The sequence below is a fragment of the Enhydra lutris genome, unplaced genomic scaffold (genome assembly GCF_002288905.1).
Source record: "Enhydra lutris kenyoni isolate GAN:26980312 unplaced genomic scaffold, ASM228890v2 scaffoldscaffold21, whole genome shotgun sequence".
NCBI classification, from domain to species: Eukaryota; Metazoa; Chordata; class Mammalia; order Carnivora; family Mustelidae; genus Enhydra; species Enhydra lutris.
Genome location: NW_019154105.1, coordinates 72,442,906 through 72,457,874, shown reverse-complemented (window position 1 = coordinate 72,457,874; position 14,969 = coordinate 72,442,906). Strand labels below are relative to the sequence as shown.

The 14,969-nt window shown below is 39.2% G+C and overlaps 1 protein-coding gene across 1 annotated transcript; it reads left to right on the top strand.

Moving 5' to 3' along the window:
- The first annotated feature begins 1,364 nt into the window (after positions 1–1,364).
- On the top strand, positions 1,365–10,263 carry LOC111148979 (short coiled-coil protein). Its single transcript, XM_022505837.1, is given in 5 exon segments — positions 1,365–1,406; positions 1,408–1,555; positions 6,606–6,677; positions 7,015–7,098; positions 8,660–10,263. Coding segments are annotated over 5 exon segments (489 nt in total). The 3' UTR covers positions 8,803–10,263.
- The last annotated feature ends 4,706 nt before the right edge of the window (positions 10,264–14,969 follow it).

Genomic DNA, 14,969 nt, shown 5'->3' with positions numbered 1-14,969 from the left:
TTTTAAGATTTTATTTATTTATTTGACAGACAAAGGTCACAAGCAGGCAGAGAGGCAGGCGGGGCGGGGGGGGGGGGAAGCAGGCTCCCCACTGAGCAGAGAGCCCAACGCCTGGCTGTATCCCAGGACCCCAAGATCATGACCTGAGCGGAAGGCAGAGGCTTAATCCACTGAGTCACCCAGGTGCCACCACATACGGAATTCTTTATTTTACACCTGCTCAAGAGTAAGTGCTTCTTGAATCTGAGCATTCAAATATTCCACAATCCTGAACAATTCTTAGTTATTATTCTTTGAATATGGCTCACAGCCATTCTCTCTAGTTTCTCTTTCTGACATTCTTACTGGATAGACCCTGGACCTTATTTTCCATTTATTTAGGTCCTGTGTTGCATTCTAGTAATTTTCTCAAATTATGTATCATGGTTCCAGCCAAACGTATAGTTCTCAACACTTAAGTGGAAGATTTTTTACATATTCCTTAAAAGGATTAAGGCAGTAGGTCAGCAAACTGAACCAGAAGTGAAAAAAGTCAAGAAACAGGCAGACACAGGCTCTCTTCTACAACTCAGGAGAATGTGCCAAAGCCAAAACAATATAGTATTACTACCTTGTACTCTACAAATACTAAACCCAAGCCGCTTTGTGTCAAGTGCCAGATATCAATGAACGCTATCAAGCCAGATTGCATTACATCCCAAAGCCTGGCCGCAGCATTTCACACTGCATGTATGACCTCGAGCAAGGCATTTACTCTTAAGCTTCATTTGTTTTCTGTGGGTTGCTGTGAGATTCAAAATGAGATAAGGTGAGCAAACGCTCTATATACCAAAGTACTGTTAAGGTATTTTCTCAATGCTAAAATATCCTTAAATGGTCAAGTGCACTACGGATTTAATAATCGTTTGGAAAGGATGTGGAGAGGAACAATCCACTAGGGGTGTACTTAGGAACTTTCCGATTTGGGAAGTTAGAAAAGTTGGAAAAGTCTCCTTTTAGAATTGAGGTACCTCGGTATTGCACTGGCTTTACCTATTATGTCCACAAATGCCTTTTTCTTAAACTTGAATGATTTCCCTCTCCCCCAACATTTGGTTTTACCAACCTCCTTCCTGACAGCTGTCAGAATTTTCCATACTGGCTTTCTGACCGCAATTTCTCTGGCTCCTGCTGAGACTGAACAGCTGCTTTCTTTGGACTGGCTTTCTCACGCTTAACTTCGCTCCTGTACTGTCATTGGCTGTTGCTTTTACCGGACCCGCCCACAACAGCCTCAATCCTGATTGGATGCCAACGTCCTTTTGTTATGGCAAAAGGTGGATCGTGGGGCTTTGACAAAGGACGATTGGGGCGTCGTACAGCTAATGCGCAGGCGTGTCTTCTTGAGTGGGGATTGGTGCGCCACGGCGCGGGACGGGGAGGGACAGGGCGGGAATCCCGACACGGCGCACGCTCTGTGGGCGCAGAGGGCGGTGCTGCCGGTACCGGTTGGTCCGAGTGTTGGGGCCTGAGGCGTCTTCCCGCTCCCTCCCACTCCTGGCTCCTTCAACGGCAGGTGAGGGCAGTCAAGGACCGCGGAGGGCCTGGCCCCGGGCGACTGGAGTTGCGACTCCGGTACAGCGCCTGGGGGTGGGGAGAGGCGGGAGGGCTGGAGGCGCTCCAGGCGCCCAGGAAGAGCGGCTTCGGGCCTGGGCATTTGGTGGGCGCTTCAGGCCTGACTCCCTGCAGAACCCCTGCGTAACCTTCTTCTCATCTTATTATTAGGTTCCTTTGGGGAGGGGCTGCTCGCGTCCGTTAGGCGGAACCCCCCCCCCCCTCGTCGCCTTCTCGCGCCTCTTCTGAGTCGAAGGCCGCTGTCCAGCCTCCCGCCCTGAACTGGGACTGCAGAGGGACGCTTGGGCAGGATGGGCCTGGCACGCTGGGACTAGTCCGTGGCTGCTCTGCCGAGAGCCCGGGAGGTGGGAGGAGAGGACGCCGAGGCGGGGAGGGTGGCGAGCGAGCGGTAAAATAAGGGCTGGCGACAGCTTTCCTGGCGCCGAAAGGAGCTCCCGGTTAGTTTCTACTTGGGCTTCCCACAAGGATCCTGCCGAGCAAGTTTTGGGGAGTTAGGATTGGAAAGGAGAAAGCGGATGCCTTTGGAAAGGCAGGACTTTTGTTATACAATGTATCGATTCCACTACTATGACGTAACAATGTTAAGGACCTGCTGTGCTATGTCCCCGGCGCTGTCTGTACCTGATGATCCGAAGCTATGCATGTGTATTCCGTGGCTGTACTCCTCGATTAAATTCACTATAGCTAGCCATTCTCTGGGGATACACCTTCCGTTCCTGTCCTCCTTTGGCCAGTCAATTCCTTAATCTTGTGGGATCTGAAACTGGATTTATCTAGCCAGAACAATGCAAAACTTCAACAGGCCTGAACAGACAGACCAAGTTGAAAGTGGATGCGCCCTGAAGGGAATAAAATGTATCTTTAGTTGCTTAGTAAAATGTTAAAGGAATTTAACATCGAAGATTGCAAAAATATTTGGCAAACATAGATTAGGGCTGTATTTCCATTATACAATGGAAAAAACAGGGACTTCATAGTTAGACCTGTTTTCAGCATCTTGGTGCAAATGTTGGCTGTGAAGTCTAAGGCAGATACGTAACCTTTCTGAGGTACAGCACCCACAAATAGAAGTTACAATGCCCTTCTGTTGATTTGATGAACTAATAATATATGTAAAGCATTTAGTATATTAATCAACAGTGACATTATTTTAGTGGTCTTACTCACTAGTAAGTGGATGACATGAAAATCAGTTTTAGATGCAAACAAGTTGGGTGGGTATCAGGAAAAAGTCTCAAAATCTTAGGTCTCAGAGGTGAGCATACCTGTGGTGGTGTGATGGAAAACAACTAGCCTAGTAGTCTTGGCTCTGTCAGTGACTACTTCTGTGATTTTGAGTAAGCCATTATTTGGTCTCCGTTTGTTTGTAAAATGAAGCGGCTAGACCAGATGATTTTATCAAAACTTCTTTTTGTGGCCTGAATTAGAGCCAAAAGGTAGAGGAGATAATAGCTAACATTATGAGGTACCATTGAAAGTACCATACATTTCAACTCATTCTTAAAAATGTGAGGTACATACTTTTATCATTTTACAGATAAGAAAATTGAGGCTGAGATGTTAACCTTGCTCAAGATTTCAGAGCTTATAAATAGCAGAGCTAGGATTTAAATCCAGGTAATATAAATTTATGTCCTTTATCACTGTGCTAAACTGCTTCTTAACAGTGGTACTATTCAGGATTCTATAAGAGAAGGTAGAGGTCTCCTTTGGTAAAACAGTAGTCTTTGATCACAGAAGTGTGGGCATAGAAAATGGATCCATCCTAATGTTTGTCACACCTCCTGACTCTTGTTCTCTCCGTACTTTTTGCTTCCTGGACTTATATTATCAAAATAATTCTAGATTCTCTTCTCCCCATCAAGGCTAGATGAAGATAGGCACCAGAACGTACTGTAATTTGAGAAAAGCTTTTAAGAGCCAACCTAGGCTTAGGTCAGAGTTGACAGATCCTCAAGAACCATATCCATTTCGGAGCGAAGGCAGTTTTAGAATAAATAGATCAGCCTTAGCACCCCACACTCATTTCAGTGTCCTCATGCTAGAGATACTTTTTCTTTTTCTTTCTTTTTTTTTTTTTTTTATTAAGTAGGCTCCATTCCCAGCATGGAGCCCAGTACCAGACTTGAAGTCAGGACCCTGAGATCAAGACCTGAGCTGAGATCAAGAGTAGTATGCTTAACCACCTGAGCTACCCTGATGCCCCAAAAATGAATTCTTAAAAGTACAATTCACATGAAATTGAATTGATGTGATAGCAAGTATAGACCGAGAAAAAGATTTTATAGTTGAAAAACTCAGTCTGGTATTAAGTGCATATTATGACATAGTACCTGTGCTAATGTAGACATTGTGAGGTTTTAGGATTGACCCTATTTTGAAAGAAAATAAAACCTGTGGCTAAAATACTTTGATAAAAGAGCCCAATGAACCTTCTGGCCTTATAAAATAAATCAGTCTGTTACTCTAAATTTACTAGAAGACCTTGAATATATGCAAGAATAGCATTTTGAGGCCAGCCTGTTTAATCACATCAGAATAAGAAAATTATTGTCTTTGTTGTTGCTGTGCAGAGGCAGCCAACAGTGCTCTTGTCTGCTTCATTGAAGAGTCATGAATACCCTTTTGCCCAGGGCTGCTACCTAGAGTTGGACAGATTTTGTGCTGTACAGTCATGGAGGTTATCTTACATAGACTGTGATGTGTATAGTGTCCTCTTGGGTTGTGTTATATATCTCCTAGCACTGTCCTTGTGCCCACCGGGCTTTTGTGCTCTTGCCTCCACCCCAGTCTTCTGTGTGTGTTTCTAAGCTTCGTTTTTCCTCTAATAAGCCCCCTCCATCCCATTTTTCTGCCTTTTGTTCTTTCATTTTTTTCAGATGAAGTCAAGCTGTTGATAAGCCATACATAGATTTTCCATTGTTTGGGTTACATGTGGCCAAAATTTCAGAAACTGGCCTCATTATTACATTGATCAATTTGGATCACTTTACCTTTGTAGAAGACTTTTTGGTTTAATTTTGGTATTAGACTGAAACATAGACAAAAGCAGTATTCCACATCCCTATACTAAACTTGATTTCAAAGTCAGTTGCATTGATTGCTTGATTATCTGTTGCTTTGCTTTTGTATCTTATAACTCTTCTAAGCTGTCATGAAAATTTTGTTTTAGCTGTATTCTTAAAAACACTAAATGTCAGAATTTTGAAGTACTTTTTGTGTATTATTTAGCAGCAGAAATAGCCAAGCTGCAGGCTGTTGTTGCTAAGTACTCCCAAGATCACTTGCTTTTGGCTGTTGCATCAGAAAAAGTTCATATGTATATTACATATTATGTACATTATATTACATATGTATAATGCAGATGTACTATGTATATAATATGTACATATTATATCACATATATGTGTGAACTTTCTCTGAAGTACAAAGAACCTGAGGATTAAAACCATGTGAAAACAATTTGAGGGAGAGCAGCTCTAATGCTACATAAGTAGAAAGATGCTAGAAGACTCAGTAGATTTTATTAAGCATTAGGTCAATTTTATACCATTTGTAGCTAGTGAAGTCTTTAATAATGCCATGTAAGGGATGTTAAATGTCTTTCTTCTTTAGACCAACAAGTGATCTCTTATTTCAGAGGTAGTTTATACATATGTACACTGAGCATTTTATCTCCATGTTCATGCCAGTATCTGAAGTGTCACAAATTTTAACAACTGAAACTGTGAGGGAATACTCAATACACTAATAACTCTTAGGATTCTGGTTCTAGAATATAGACATCCTGTTCAGTAGGATCTGGGTTCTACTATTTAGCATACAGAGGCATAAGAGTGCCTTGGTATAGTAGGTGCTCTATGAACAATTTGTTGAAAGAGTAATAATATTGGCAGGTCTATACCTGTCTACTCACTACTTCAGTGAGTAGATTTTTTACAAATCTGTTTCCAGCAATAATCTGGTTTATTTAAAAATCTTGAGCACACTGAATATGAAATGAATGTTAGCTATAAAGCAGAACATGTTTCACAGGAATTTTATGCTTTAATATTTTGGAAACTTTAAAAAAAAATTTATTCAGAGAGAGCATGCCTGTGGGTGGGGCGCAGAGTTAGAAAGAATCTTAAGCAGACTTTGAGCTAATTGTGGAGCCCAACAGTCTCAGGACCCTGAGATCATGACCTGAGCCAAAATCAAGAGTTAGATGCTTAACCGACTGAGCCACCCAGGTGCCCCAATATTTTAGAACCTTTTACAGAAACAGTAAAATATTAATATTTATTTACTTATATGCATCCTATTTAATCTGTTTTAACCATAACCAGAAGGTAACAAGTTGATATTTTTTCATTTTTCCCATTTTAGTGTTTCAGGTAACTAGTATTTTTCTCTTGAACTTTATCAATAAAAAATATTAAACAGTATGTATAAGGTAATACTTTAACAGGAAAAATATTTTTAAGAGATTTGTCTTCATCCCTATCATCATCCTTAACATAAGAGCTTTTTTCATTTTGCTGTTCTCTTTATTTGTATTTATGTATATTTTACATAATTTACATCAGTGAACACACAATTTTGTAAACATTCTTCCATGTTATAGTCATCATAATTATTTTTAGTAGCCACTCAATTAGAAACTACAGTAATTAACCAGACACTGAATGGACAGTTTATATTGTTTCCAGTTTCGTGGGTTGTAAATAAGGTTGAAGTGAAAATTTTATGCATATAATTTTTTCCTTCTTTGTAATTTTCCTTAGGCCAAATTTCCAAGAGCAAAATTGCTTAGTAAAAAATATTTAAACGTTTTCATGAGCATGATTTATTACCATATCGCTTTCCAAGAAGATAACATATTTAAAATTTCTAATATTTTGTATTTGTTCTTCCATAACTTTGATCATTTTCTCCTTTCAAAAATTTTTAAAATGTACAGTGGTATTTTATTGCCATATGTGTCTGTTTCTAACTTTCTCTTATTGCAGACCATTCATCAAGGATTTTGTACCCAAGGCCCAAAAACTTGTTACCCAAGATGATGAATGCCGACATGGATGGTATGTGCTTTTTTCCCCTTTTTGTGAGTTCCTGGTTTTGTGAATGCTTTTGGCTTAAGCAATGGAAAGAAGAGAGAAGCAATATTTAGAATGCTTGGATTTGGCTAATTTACTTATTTATAACCTCTCTAGTTCTAGAAAGGATTGATAATGGCAAAATCATTTATCTTCACCTTGGTGTCCTTATCTGCCTTGTGGGCATCTAATTTCTTCCTTTCCAGGCCTCTTAAGTCAAGTAAGACAATGGATATAAAACATTTTGCATATCTTTAAGTGCTGTGCTACCCAAATGGCTCCTGATGTTAATTACTAGTAAATCTGAACCTTTGTATTACAGCAGTGGATGCTGAAAATCAGGTGGAACTGGAGGAGAAAACACGACTTATTAATCAAGTGTTGGAACTTCAACACACACTTGAAGGTTTGCTTCCATTTTGTTGTTTTCTTGAACAATATCCAGTTATTTGAAATTGTAAGCATTTGTTTTGCTAAATTTCCTTATCATGCCCCCAGTTTTTAAAATAGAAGCATCAAAGTCGATTTCAATAGTTTCTGTTCCCTCCTCCCTGCAGCTTTGGCTGTCGATTTTAAAGAACAAATGCGCTTCAATAAGAAAGTCAAATAGTGTTCCTGTGCATCCCTCCGGGGTTAATGTAATGCTGTTTATTACATGAGAGCCCCTTAAACCCCTGCACAGAGATATTACTAAATCCACTTTAATAAGGCATATACTTTATGCAAAAACTTTAAAGTTTTTACTTTAAAAGTGTTTTGGCTTCAGAGATTAAAAGTGAATTGATCTGAGTTTTTTCATTTTCTAAATGTCTTGCATGATATTAATACTACCACTGAAATATCTTGGTTTTTGATGAAATTAAGAGGTTGTGTTGTGTGGTTTTTTTTGTTTTTTGTTTTTGGGTTTTTTTTGTTTTTTTTGTTTTTTTTTTTTAACAGCAGAGTGAACAGATCATGTATGTCATTGCACTGGCTTCCCATTTCACAGTTAATAAAAGCCAGGTTACCCTCTGGAAATCTTTTACCTCTTTATACCTTTCAGAATCAGTCATGTCACACTCTGCCTCATTCAGTCTACCTCAGACACTGACTTCCTTGCCATTCTTTCAGCAAGCTTCTACTGAGGGTCTTAGTGGTTGCTGTTCTCTGTTTGTTCTCTGCTTAGGTTGTTTGCATTCTATATGGCTCATTCCCTCCTTTCTTTTAAGTCTCTGGCCAATTCCCTCTATCAGAATATCACTGACCATACTGTATTAAAAAGATAACTTCCCTTTTGGTTCCTGCAACTCATACCCTTCTTTTTTCTCTTGACCCCTACTTGGGGCTCTGCAAGTGCATGTGTGTCCACATGTACATTAGAATATAAGCTCTGTGAGGGCAAGGACTTTTGTTACTGTTGTCTCTAGAATAGTGCCTGGCTCTTAAAGGGCACCCAATACTTAGTTGTTAAATGAATGAATGAAGATAATGTTTTATTTGATCATTAAGAACTTTTGAATTTCTTGCTAATGTAAAAATACAAAATGCTCAATTTCTTGGAAACTAACCTATATCCAATGTATAAATCGAGTTGTATTTGCCTGCCACGTTTTCTTAAGCATTTCTAACAAAGATTTTTTTTTTTAATGTTGATAAGACGTGAACCAAAATTCACATGTTAAAAACCAAGTTTGTATCTTACGGAAATAACAATTTCAAGAAATAACTACTCCACATAGATGCCATTTACCAACATTTAATGTGTTTAATGTGAAATTTAATGTGAAATCTCTTTTTAAGAATTTTGGCTATTAACTTGCATTCAGTTTACTTTGTTTACCTTAATTTCTAAAGTTACCTGAATTTAAAAGCAGAAAATTTAAAGATCGTGTTATCTCTTTTAAGAATGAATCCTAAGTCTTGTATAATATGGAGTCATTGGCATCATTTTATTGATACTGGACTTTTTTTTTTATTTTTAAATATAGACCTCTCTGCAAGAGTAGATGCAGTTAAGGAAGAAAATCTGAAGCTAAAGTCAGAAAACCAAGTTCTTGGACAATATATAGAAAACCTCATGTCAGCTTCTAGTGTTTTTCAAACAACTGACACAAAAAGCAAAAGAAAGTAAGGGATTTACATCCCTTCTGTTTTATTGAATTGCTGCTGATCTTTTTTTCTTTAAAACCTGGATAGATTTAAAAAGTTATAGTACTTTTGTTTGTGGCTTAATTGAATATTTATGAAGATAATGTCAGATATAGGCAAAATTAAGAGCATAACGGAAGACTTCATGAGTTTGCGTATAATAGTCTATGAAAACGTGCAAATGTATTGTAGAGACTTTATAATTAGAAATGCATATATTTATGAAACTTGAAAATGAATGTTTTATCAAATTTGATTTATAGGTTTAGCACTGTCTTTTATCTATAATAATAGATAAAGACATAGGCATAGTAAGAAATACAAGAAAATAACCACCATGTTGTGAAAAGTGACCAAAATCATGTACTGAACGCACAGCTTTATGTACCCTGTCCACCATGTTGTGCCTCTTCTCCATTTGCTTCTTCCTTCCCATTTCCTTTCCCTTAAGGAGAAAATTGGTTTTACATTTGTAAAAGTAATTTTAATAGTTAATCATCTGTGAGAGTAACCTGAGCTTGAATTGTAGAAACTTACTAAAATGAGATAGTCTCTCAGTTAGAGCTTGTCATAGTTAGTGATAAGATAGGATTATTGGTTTCTCTTTAATCAGTTGAAAACAGAGGCTATAAGTATGAAGACTTTTCTTTGCAACTGAGTTGTCAAATTGGGAAGGTTTGGTTGTTAAAACCTTCCTTTTGCACAAAACAACCCACTTAATATCTGAAAAGATGAGCTCTGGTTATATGTTTGGAATAGAAAATTTTGAGAAAAATATGAATAGGATTGAAAAGATAATTGGCAAACTGTAGTAAGCAACTCCAAAATGTTTGTACTCCAGATTTGTGTGATCTCTGACACAGACTAGATCTGAGAGAGTAGATTAAATGTGACTAACCTTATGTCAACCACATCTGAAAGAGAACAGTTACAAAGAGTTTAGTCTTAATGTTTCTTTGTAGCACCCAGCAGATCAACTTTTGCAGAATCCGTTCAGAGTGTATTAGTATCAGAATCATGAATAAAATGAGGGAGTTTTACATGTATACTAGATGATATTTTCTCAGTATTTTAATCTCACTACTTCTCCCAGAATTTTCTGTAAATCCAACTACTTGGTTTGCAGAATTTTAGTCACTCTTTGACAGTTTCTAAAAATTTAGTTTGTAGATTCCATCTGGTAAGAAAATTAGTATCAGAAGTAATGTTAAAATGTTAAATAGGAAGAGATCCACTAATCCTGTTTTGGTTGTTAGATTTGGGCTACTTTTAATCCTGGAATAATCTTATGTTTGTATTGGTGTATGAGTCAATGAATGACTTTAGCTGTATAAATATAATAGTTACACTGCAAATATTTTGCATCCCTTTTGTGACCTAATCTACGAAGACTTAAAATTGTGTTGCAATTTTGCTTTGCTGTTTAATAAAAAGCTGTTTCAGAGATTGTGTGTGTGTTAATATAGTAACTGTGGTGTGTATAATGGTGTAGTGGTATATGCAGGGTTGGTCAAAGCCACAGGGTAAGTAGCATATGTTATTTAAGTACTAGTTACTGGACGTGTAGGGGAATATTTTTATTAAAACAAATGTTACAGGGTATTCTACATTAATTTTTTAAAATAAAAGCAAAGAATTCAGAAAGCGATCCAAGATTGCCAGGGGAAACATGGTTGTAATTTTTAGGTTAGGCTAAACTCCTATAACAAGAGATACACTAATAAAATATAGAAGTTTCTGTTTCCCAGCTAAGGGTTTTGAGGTTAAGCATTTCAAGCTGTCAGGCTTTGTTTCACATAATGATTCAGGAACTTGAGGGTAGCTCTGCCATTTTCGACCATGGCTTCAGATTATTCTAATCACTATTCTAATTTACAGAGAAACTGCATGAGACACATATGCAAGGTTTTAAGGGTTAGGCCTGCCCGGAAATGGCATTTCTTACATTCCAGTGGCGTGGAGACTTAGTTACATCTAGATTGCAGGAGCTGAGAAATGTAGTCTTTGGCTGAAAGCCATATTCCAGCTACAACTCTCTTACCATAAAAGCACATGGAGGATCTGGGTACCAACTAGCAGCCACTGCATTCTTCTCTTGCTATTAAGTCTCTGTGCACAACCTTCCCATGCACAGAACATACTCAACCCCTCCTACTGATGAAACTCAAGAATCCAGGATCTCCATCAAGGTCCATCAGTTGTGGATGTGGCTTCTAATAGTCTGACGTCTAAACTGATGGGCAAATTATTGGCTCTCACCCTCACCTCTGCCCATTTAGAACGGTGTGGTAAGGACAGGAAACCCAAATAAAAACCCTCAACTTGGAAAATGGAATAAAGGGAAACATGTATTGATTCAAAGCAACTGTGGGGATATTTCTGGGAAACCCTGAGAAGTGTGTCCTTGATGATAAAGAAGTTCCTTGGGACACCTGGGCGGCTCAGTTGGTTAAGAGCAAGAGTCTGCCTTTTGGCTCAGGTTGTGATCCCAGAGTCCTGGGATAGTGTCCCGCATTGGCCTCCTTGCTCAGCAGGGAGCCTACTTCTCCCTCTGCCTGATGCTCCCCTGCTTGTGCTGTCTCTGACAAAACAAAAAACAAAACAAACCCCCCCAAAACAACCTTGATCAGACCCTGATTCTGCTCTCTGGCAGGGCACTCATTCATTACCCTCAGTGGCTTCCACTCTGGAAAGTTCTTGTCTGAAATAGAGGCTGGGAACGTGCCCTCTATGAGAATTGTGAAAATAGGGCACTTACTGCTGGCATGAGTTTGATGCCCATTGTTTTAAGGCCAAGCTCACATTTTTTTGGCAGTAAAATTCCCTCAAAAATTCTGTTTCTAATTCTACCTGTTAGGAATCACAATCAAGCACTTTTCTAGACCAAATTCTCAAAGTATGCTTTCTTCATCACAGGACCCTGCCTCTTTAGTGGAAGCTACCCTGTGACCAACTGAAAATAAGACTGCACCGGGAATGCTAACACCCAGGTCCTTGAGGCAGGGATGGAGCCCTTTGTTTGGCTTACCAAGTGACAGAGAGGTCTTGCTGGGTGTCCCCCTCAGCCTCCCACACCTCAAAAAGAAACAGCCTTAGACCTTTTTTGGTACAGAAGGGTACAGAAACACTTGGGATTCTCTAATCCTCTGAGGTTCCTAATATCTGATGCTTCTCTATTCCATCTCCATTTGGGAGACTGGTCAATTCTTTCTTGTGATGCCTTGCCAAAAACATCAAGGACCAGGCAATTCATTTCACATCCTGACTTTTCCAACTGTTACCCATGGAGCTGTCAACTCAGTAGGTGACAAAACGTTACCTGAAATACAAGTCCCACCTGCTTGTCATGTGAATGGTAAGCCAATGCTATATGTTTCGTTTCCCTTATGACAGTACCTTACTTCAGATTCTCAATTTCTATATTGGAAATATAGATAGATGGTCAACAGTATGCACAGGGACTGTGTCTATCTTCTGAGACAGAATCTCTCTGGGACCAAACTTGAACCAGGCTCTTCCGAGCCTTCTTTTCGACTGGACCTCATCATACGCCCTATCTCCGGCCTGACTATGCCAGTTTTTGAAAGAATCCTATTAAGTCAGTTTAGAGAGAATTTCCCCACCCTCAGCATCTGATCACTGTGGTTTTCGGGATTAAATCAGTTTAGCAAGCATTCCTCTACCCTTGATATCCCCCTATTAATTTTCCCTCACCCCTGATTTTGCTCACTGACTTTAAATCCCAGCTTTCTTTGCTGAATTTGGGGTTGAGCGAACTATCTCTTCTCTACTGTGATAGTCTTTGGCACCAATTGTAGTAGCTAGAATAAAGTCTTCCTCACTGTTTTAACAAGCATCAGATAATTTTTTTTTAAAGATTTTATTTATTTGTCAGAAAGAGAGAGAGAGAAAGCACACAAGCAGGCAGAGAGGCAGGCAGAGGCGGAGAGAGAGGCAGGCTCCCCGCTGAGCAAGGAGCCCGATACGGGACTCGATCCCAGGACCCTAGGATCATGACCCGAGCCGAAGGCAGCGGCCCAACCCACTGAGCCACCCAGGCGTCCCCAGATAATTTTTTTTAACACTTCTAGCTCTCAATGCTGGTGGAAAGACGATTGACAGGAAAATCAGCACATCTCTTTCCTCAGCCACCTCTCCCCTAGTAGGACTTCCCTCAATACTGATAATAGCATTCCATCCAGAATTTGTCCTCTTTATATTCCCTTTGGACTTTATTTATAGTAGATTAACTAGAGATCACAATCCCTTATCTGGAATTCGGGGGACCAGATGTTTTAGAATTTGGAATTTTTCAGATTACATAAAATATTTGACTATGGTTTGGGGCATGTAATCAAAACTATGGTTTGATTACATCTAATGTAATCAAATACATTAACATTTTTGTAACAAATATGTGAATTTAATATTAAGTATGATAAAGTCCTGTCAGGGAGGTCAGGTTTGGCTGCCAAGTTTTTGTGTCAAACATGAAAGCACTTTAGCTTTTCACAGATTTTTTTTTTTTTTTGCAACAAAAATTTTTGCAGAAAAGTTACCAAAATCATCTAAGCATGGACCCGCCACCAGTTTATAAGGTCACATTTCTAAACCTGTCCAATACTCTTCCTCTTTGAGTGTGTTCTTCTTCCAAAAGAAAAATGAGAGGTGAATTACAGAATCCAAAATTAACTTTGTGGTCCAAAGCAAAGCAAAACTATCTTAAGAAGTTTCTGAAGAAAGTAAAACCTTTTGTCACTTTCCCCAGTTTTTCCCTCTGGAGTTAACACCCTCTAGTGGTTTCCGCAGGTATTTCTTCAGCGCTGAAACAAAATTACCAGTGAAGACCAAGAGATTACTTTAGTTAAGACCACTAGCAAATCATGAAAGAGCAGAAAATGTGATTACATTCAAATTTGTTTGAGAATTGGCAGAGAGAATGACTAAACAGTCTTTCAGCTACTCTAGCTGAAAAACAAAACTGCAGTTTATTTCTCTTAAATCCTAGAGACTTCATGCCATTTAAACACAAAGTTACCATAATAAGAACTTTAGGTTGGCCTTAGGATTCAATTTACCTTATTATTATGGAGGTGGATGGGGAGGAGGGATGACAGAAGCCGAAGTCTTATGTTATAATCACTTGTATAATGTATTTACCGTGTTTTAGATTTTATATATTATTTATAGATGGCTTACCAAGTGTTGAAGTTTTTAAAAACTTGAGAATATTCCCAAGTTTTCCAAAGAACATAAAGGTGTACTTGTGGAGGCCAAGAAAAACAAGGCTGTACCCACCTCGAGTCTAGCCCTGACATAAGTACAGCCATCTTGACAAAGCAAAAGCTGGCACCTTGCACCCCCTCTGCACCCGCTCCCCTCCCCTCGGTAGTAATTGTGAACAAATAGTTAACTTGCAGAAATCACAATCCTGCAAGACAGGAGTCTCCCTCGGTTTACAAATGCCCCAGTGCTAAATCTCACTAACAAGGACGCTTGATAGGAGGAATGTGACATTCCACCAGGAAACTCCCAACTGTCTTCATGTTAGTGCCTCATTTGAAGGAAAAACGGCCTTGGCTTGATAATAACCAAGCCTCCAATATCCTGACAGTCTTCTTTACCCTGATACCCCCTTTGTCCTCACCCACCGCTGAGTCCATCCCTACTCTGCCTTTAAAAACTCTGACTGTAGTCTGGTTCAGGGTCCAAGTACCTACTCCGCTGCGTCGGGTACACTTGGACCCAAGCTTAAGCTTGTCAAATAAACCCTCGTGTGATTACATTGGTGTCGGCTCTTTGGTGGTCTCTCAGACGCGAAAACTCGGGCACAACAGCACTCACTGAACAAACACCAACTATGTGGGAAGATACTATGCTGGGAGTTAAAAGATCCAATCATCCTATTGCCTACCTTCCCTAACACTCCCATTGCTCCTCCCATGCATTTCCAGAGACAAACTCCGAATGCATTCTCAAATACAATTTCTCTCTCATCAGCTTTTGTCATCTAACAGGCCAGATTAAGGATTTTCTTTCCGAAACTCCTCACAGCTGGCATACTATGGGAATGAGTGGACGCTAAAATTTGGGATGAGATTATTAACATTTATGTAGAAATGCTATTATTCATTTACATGAGACTGAAAT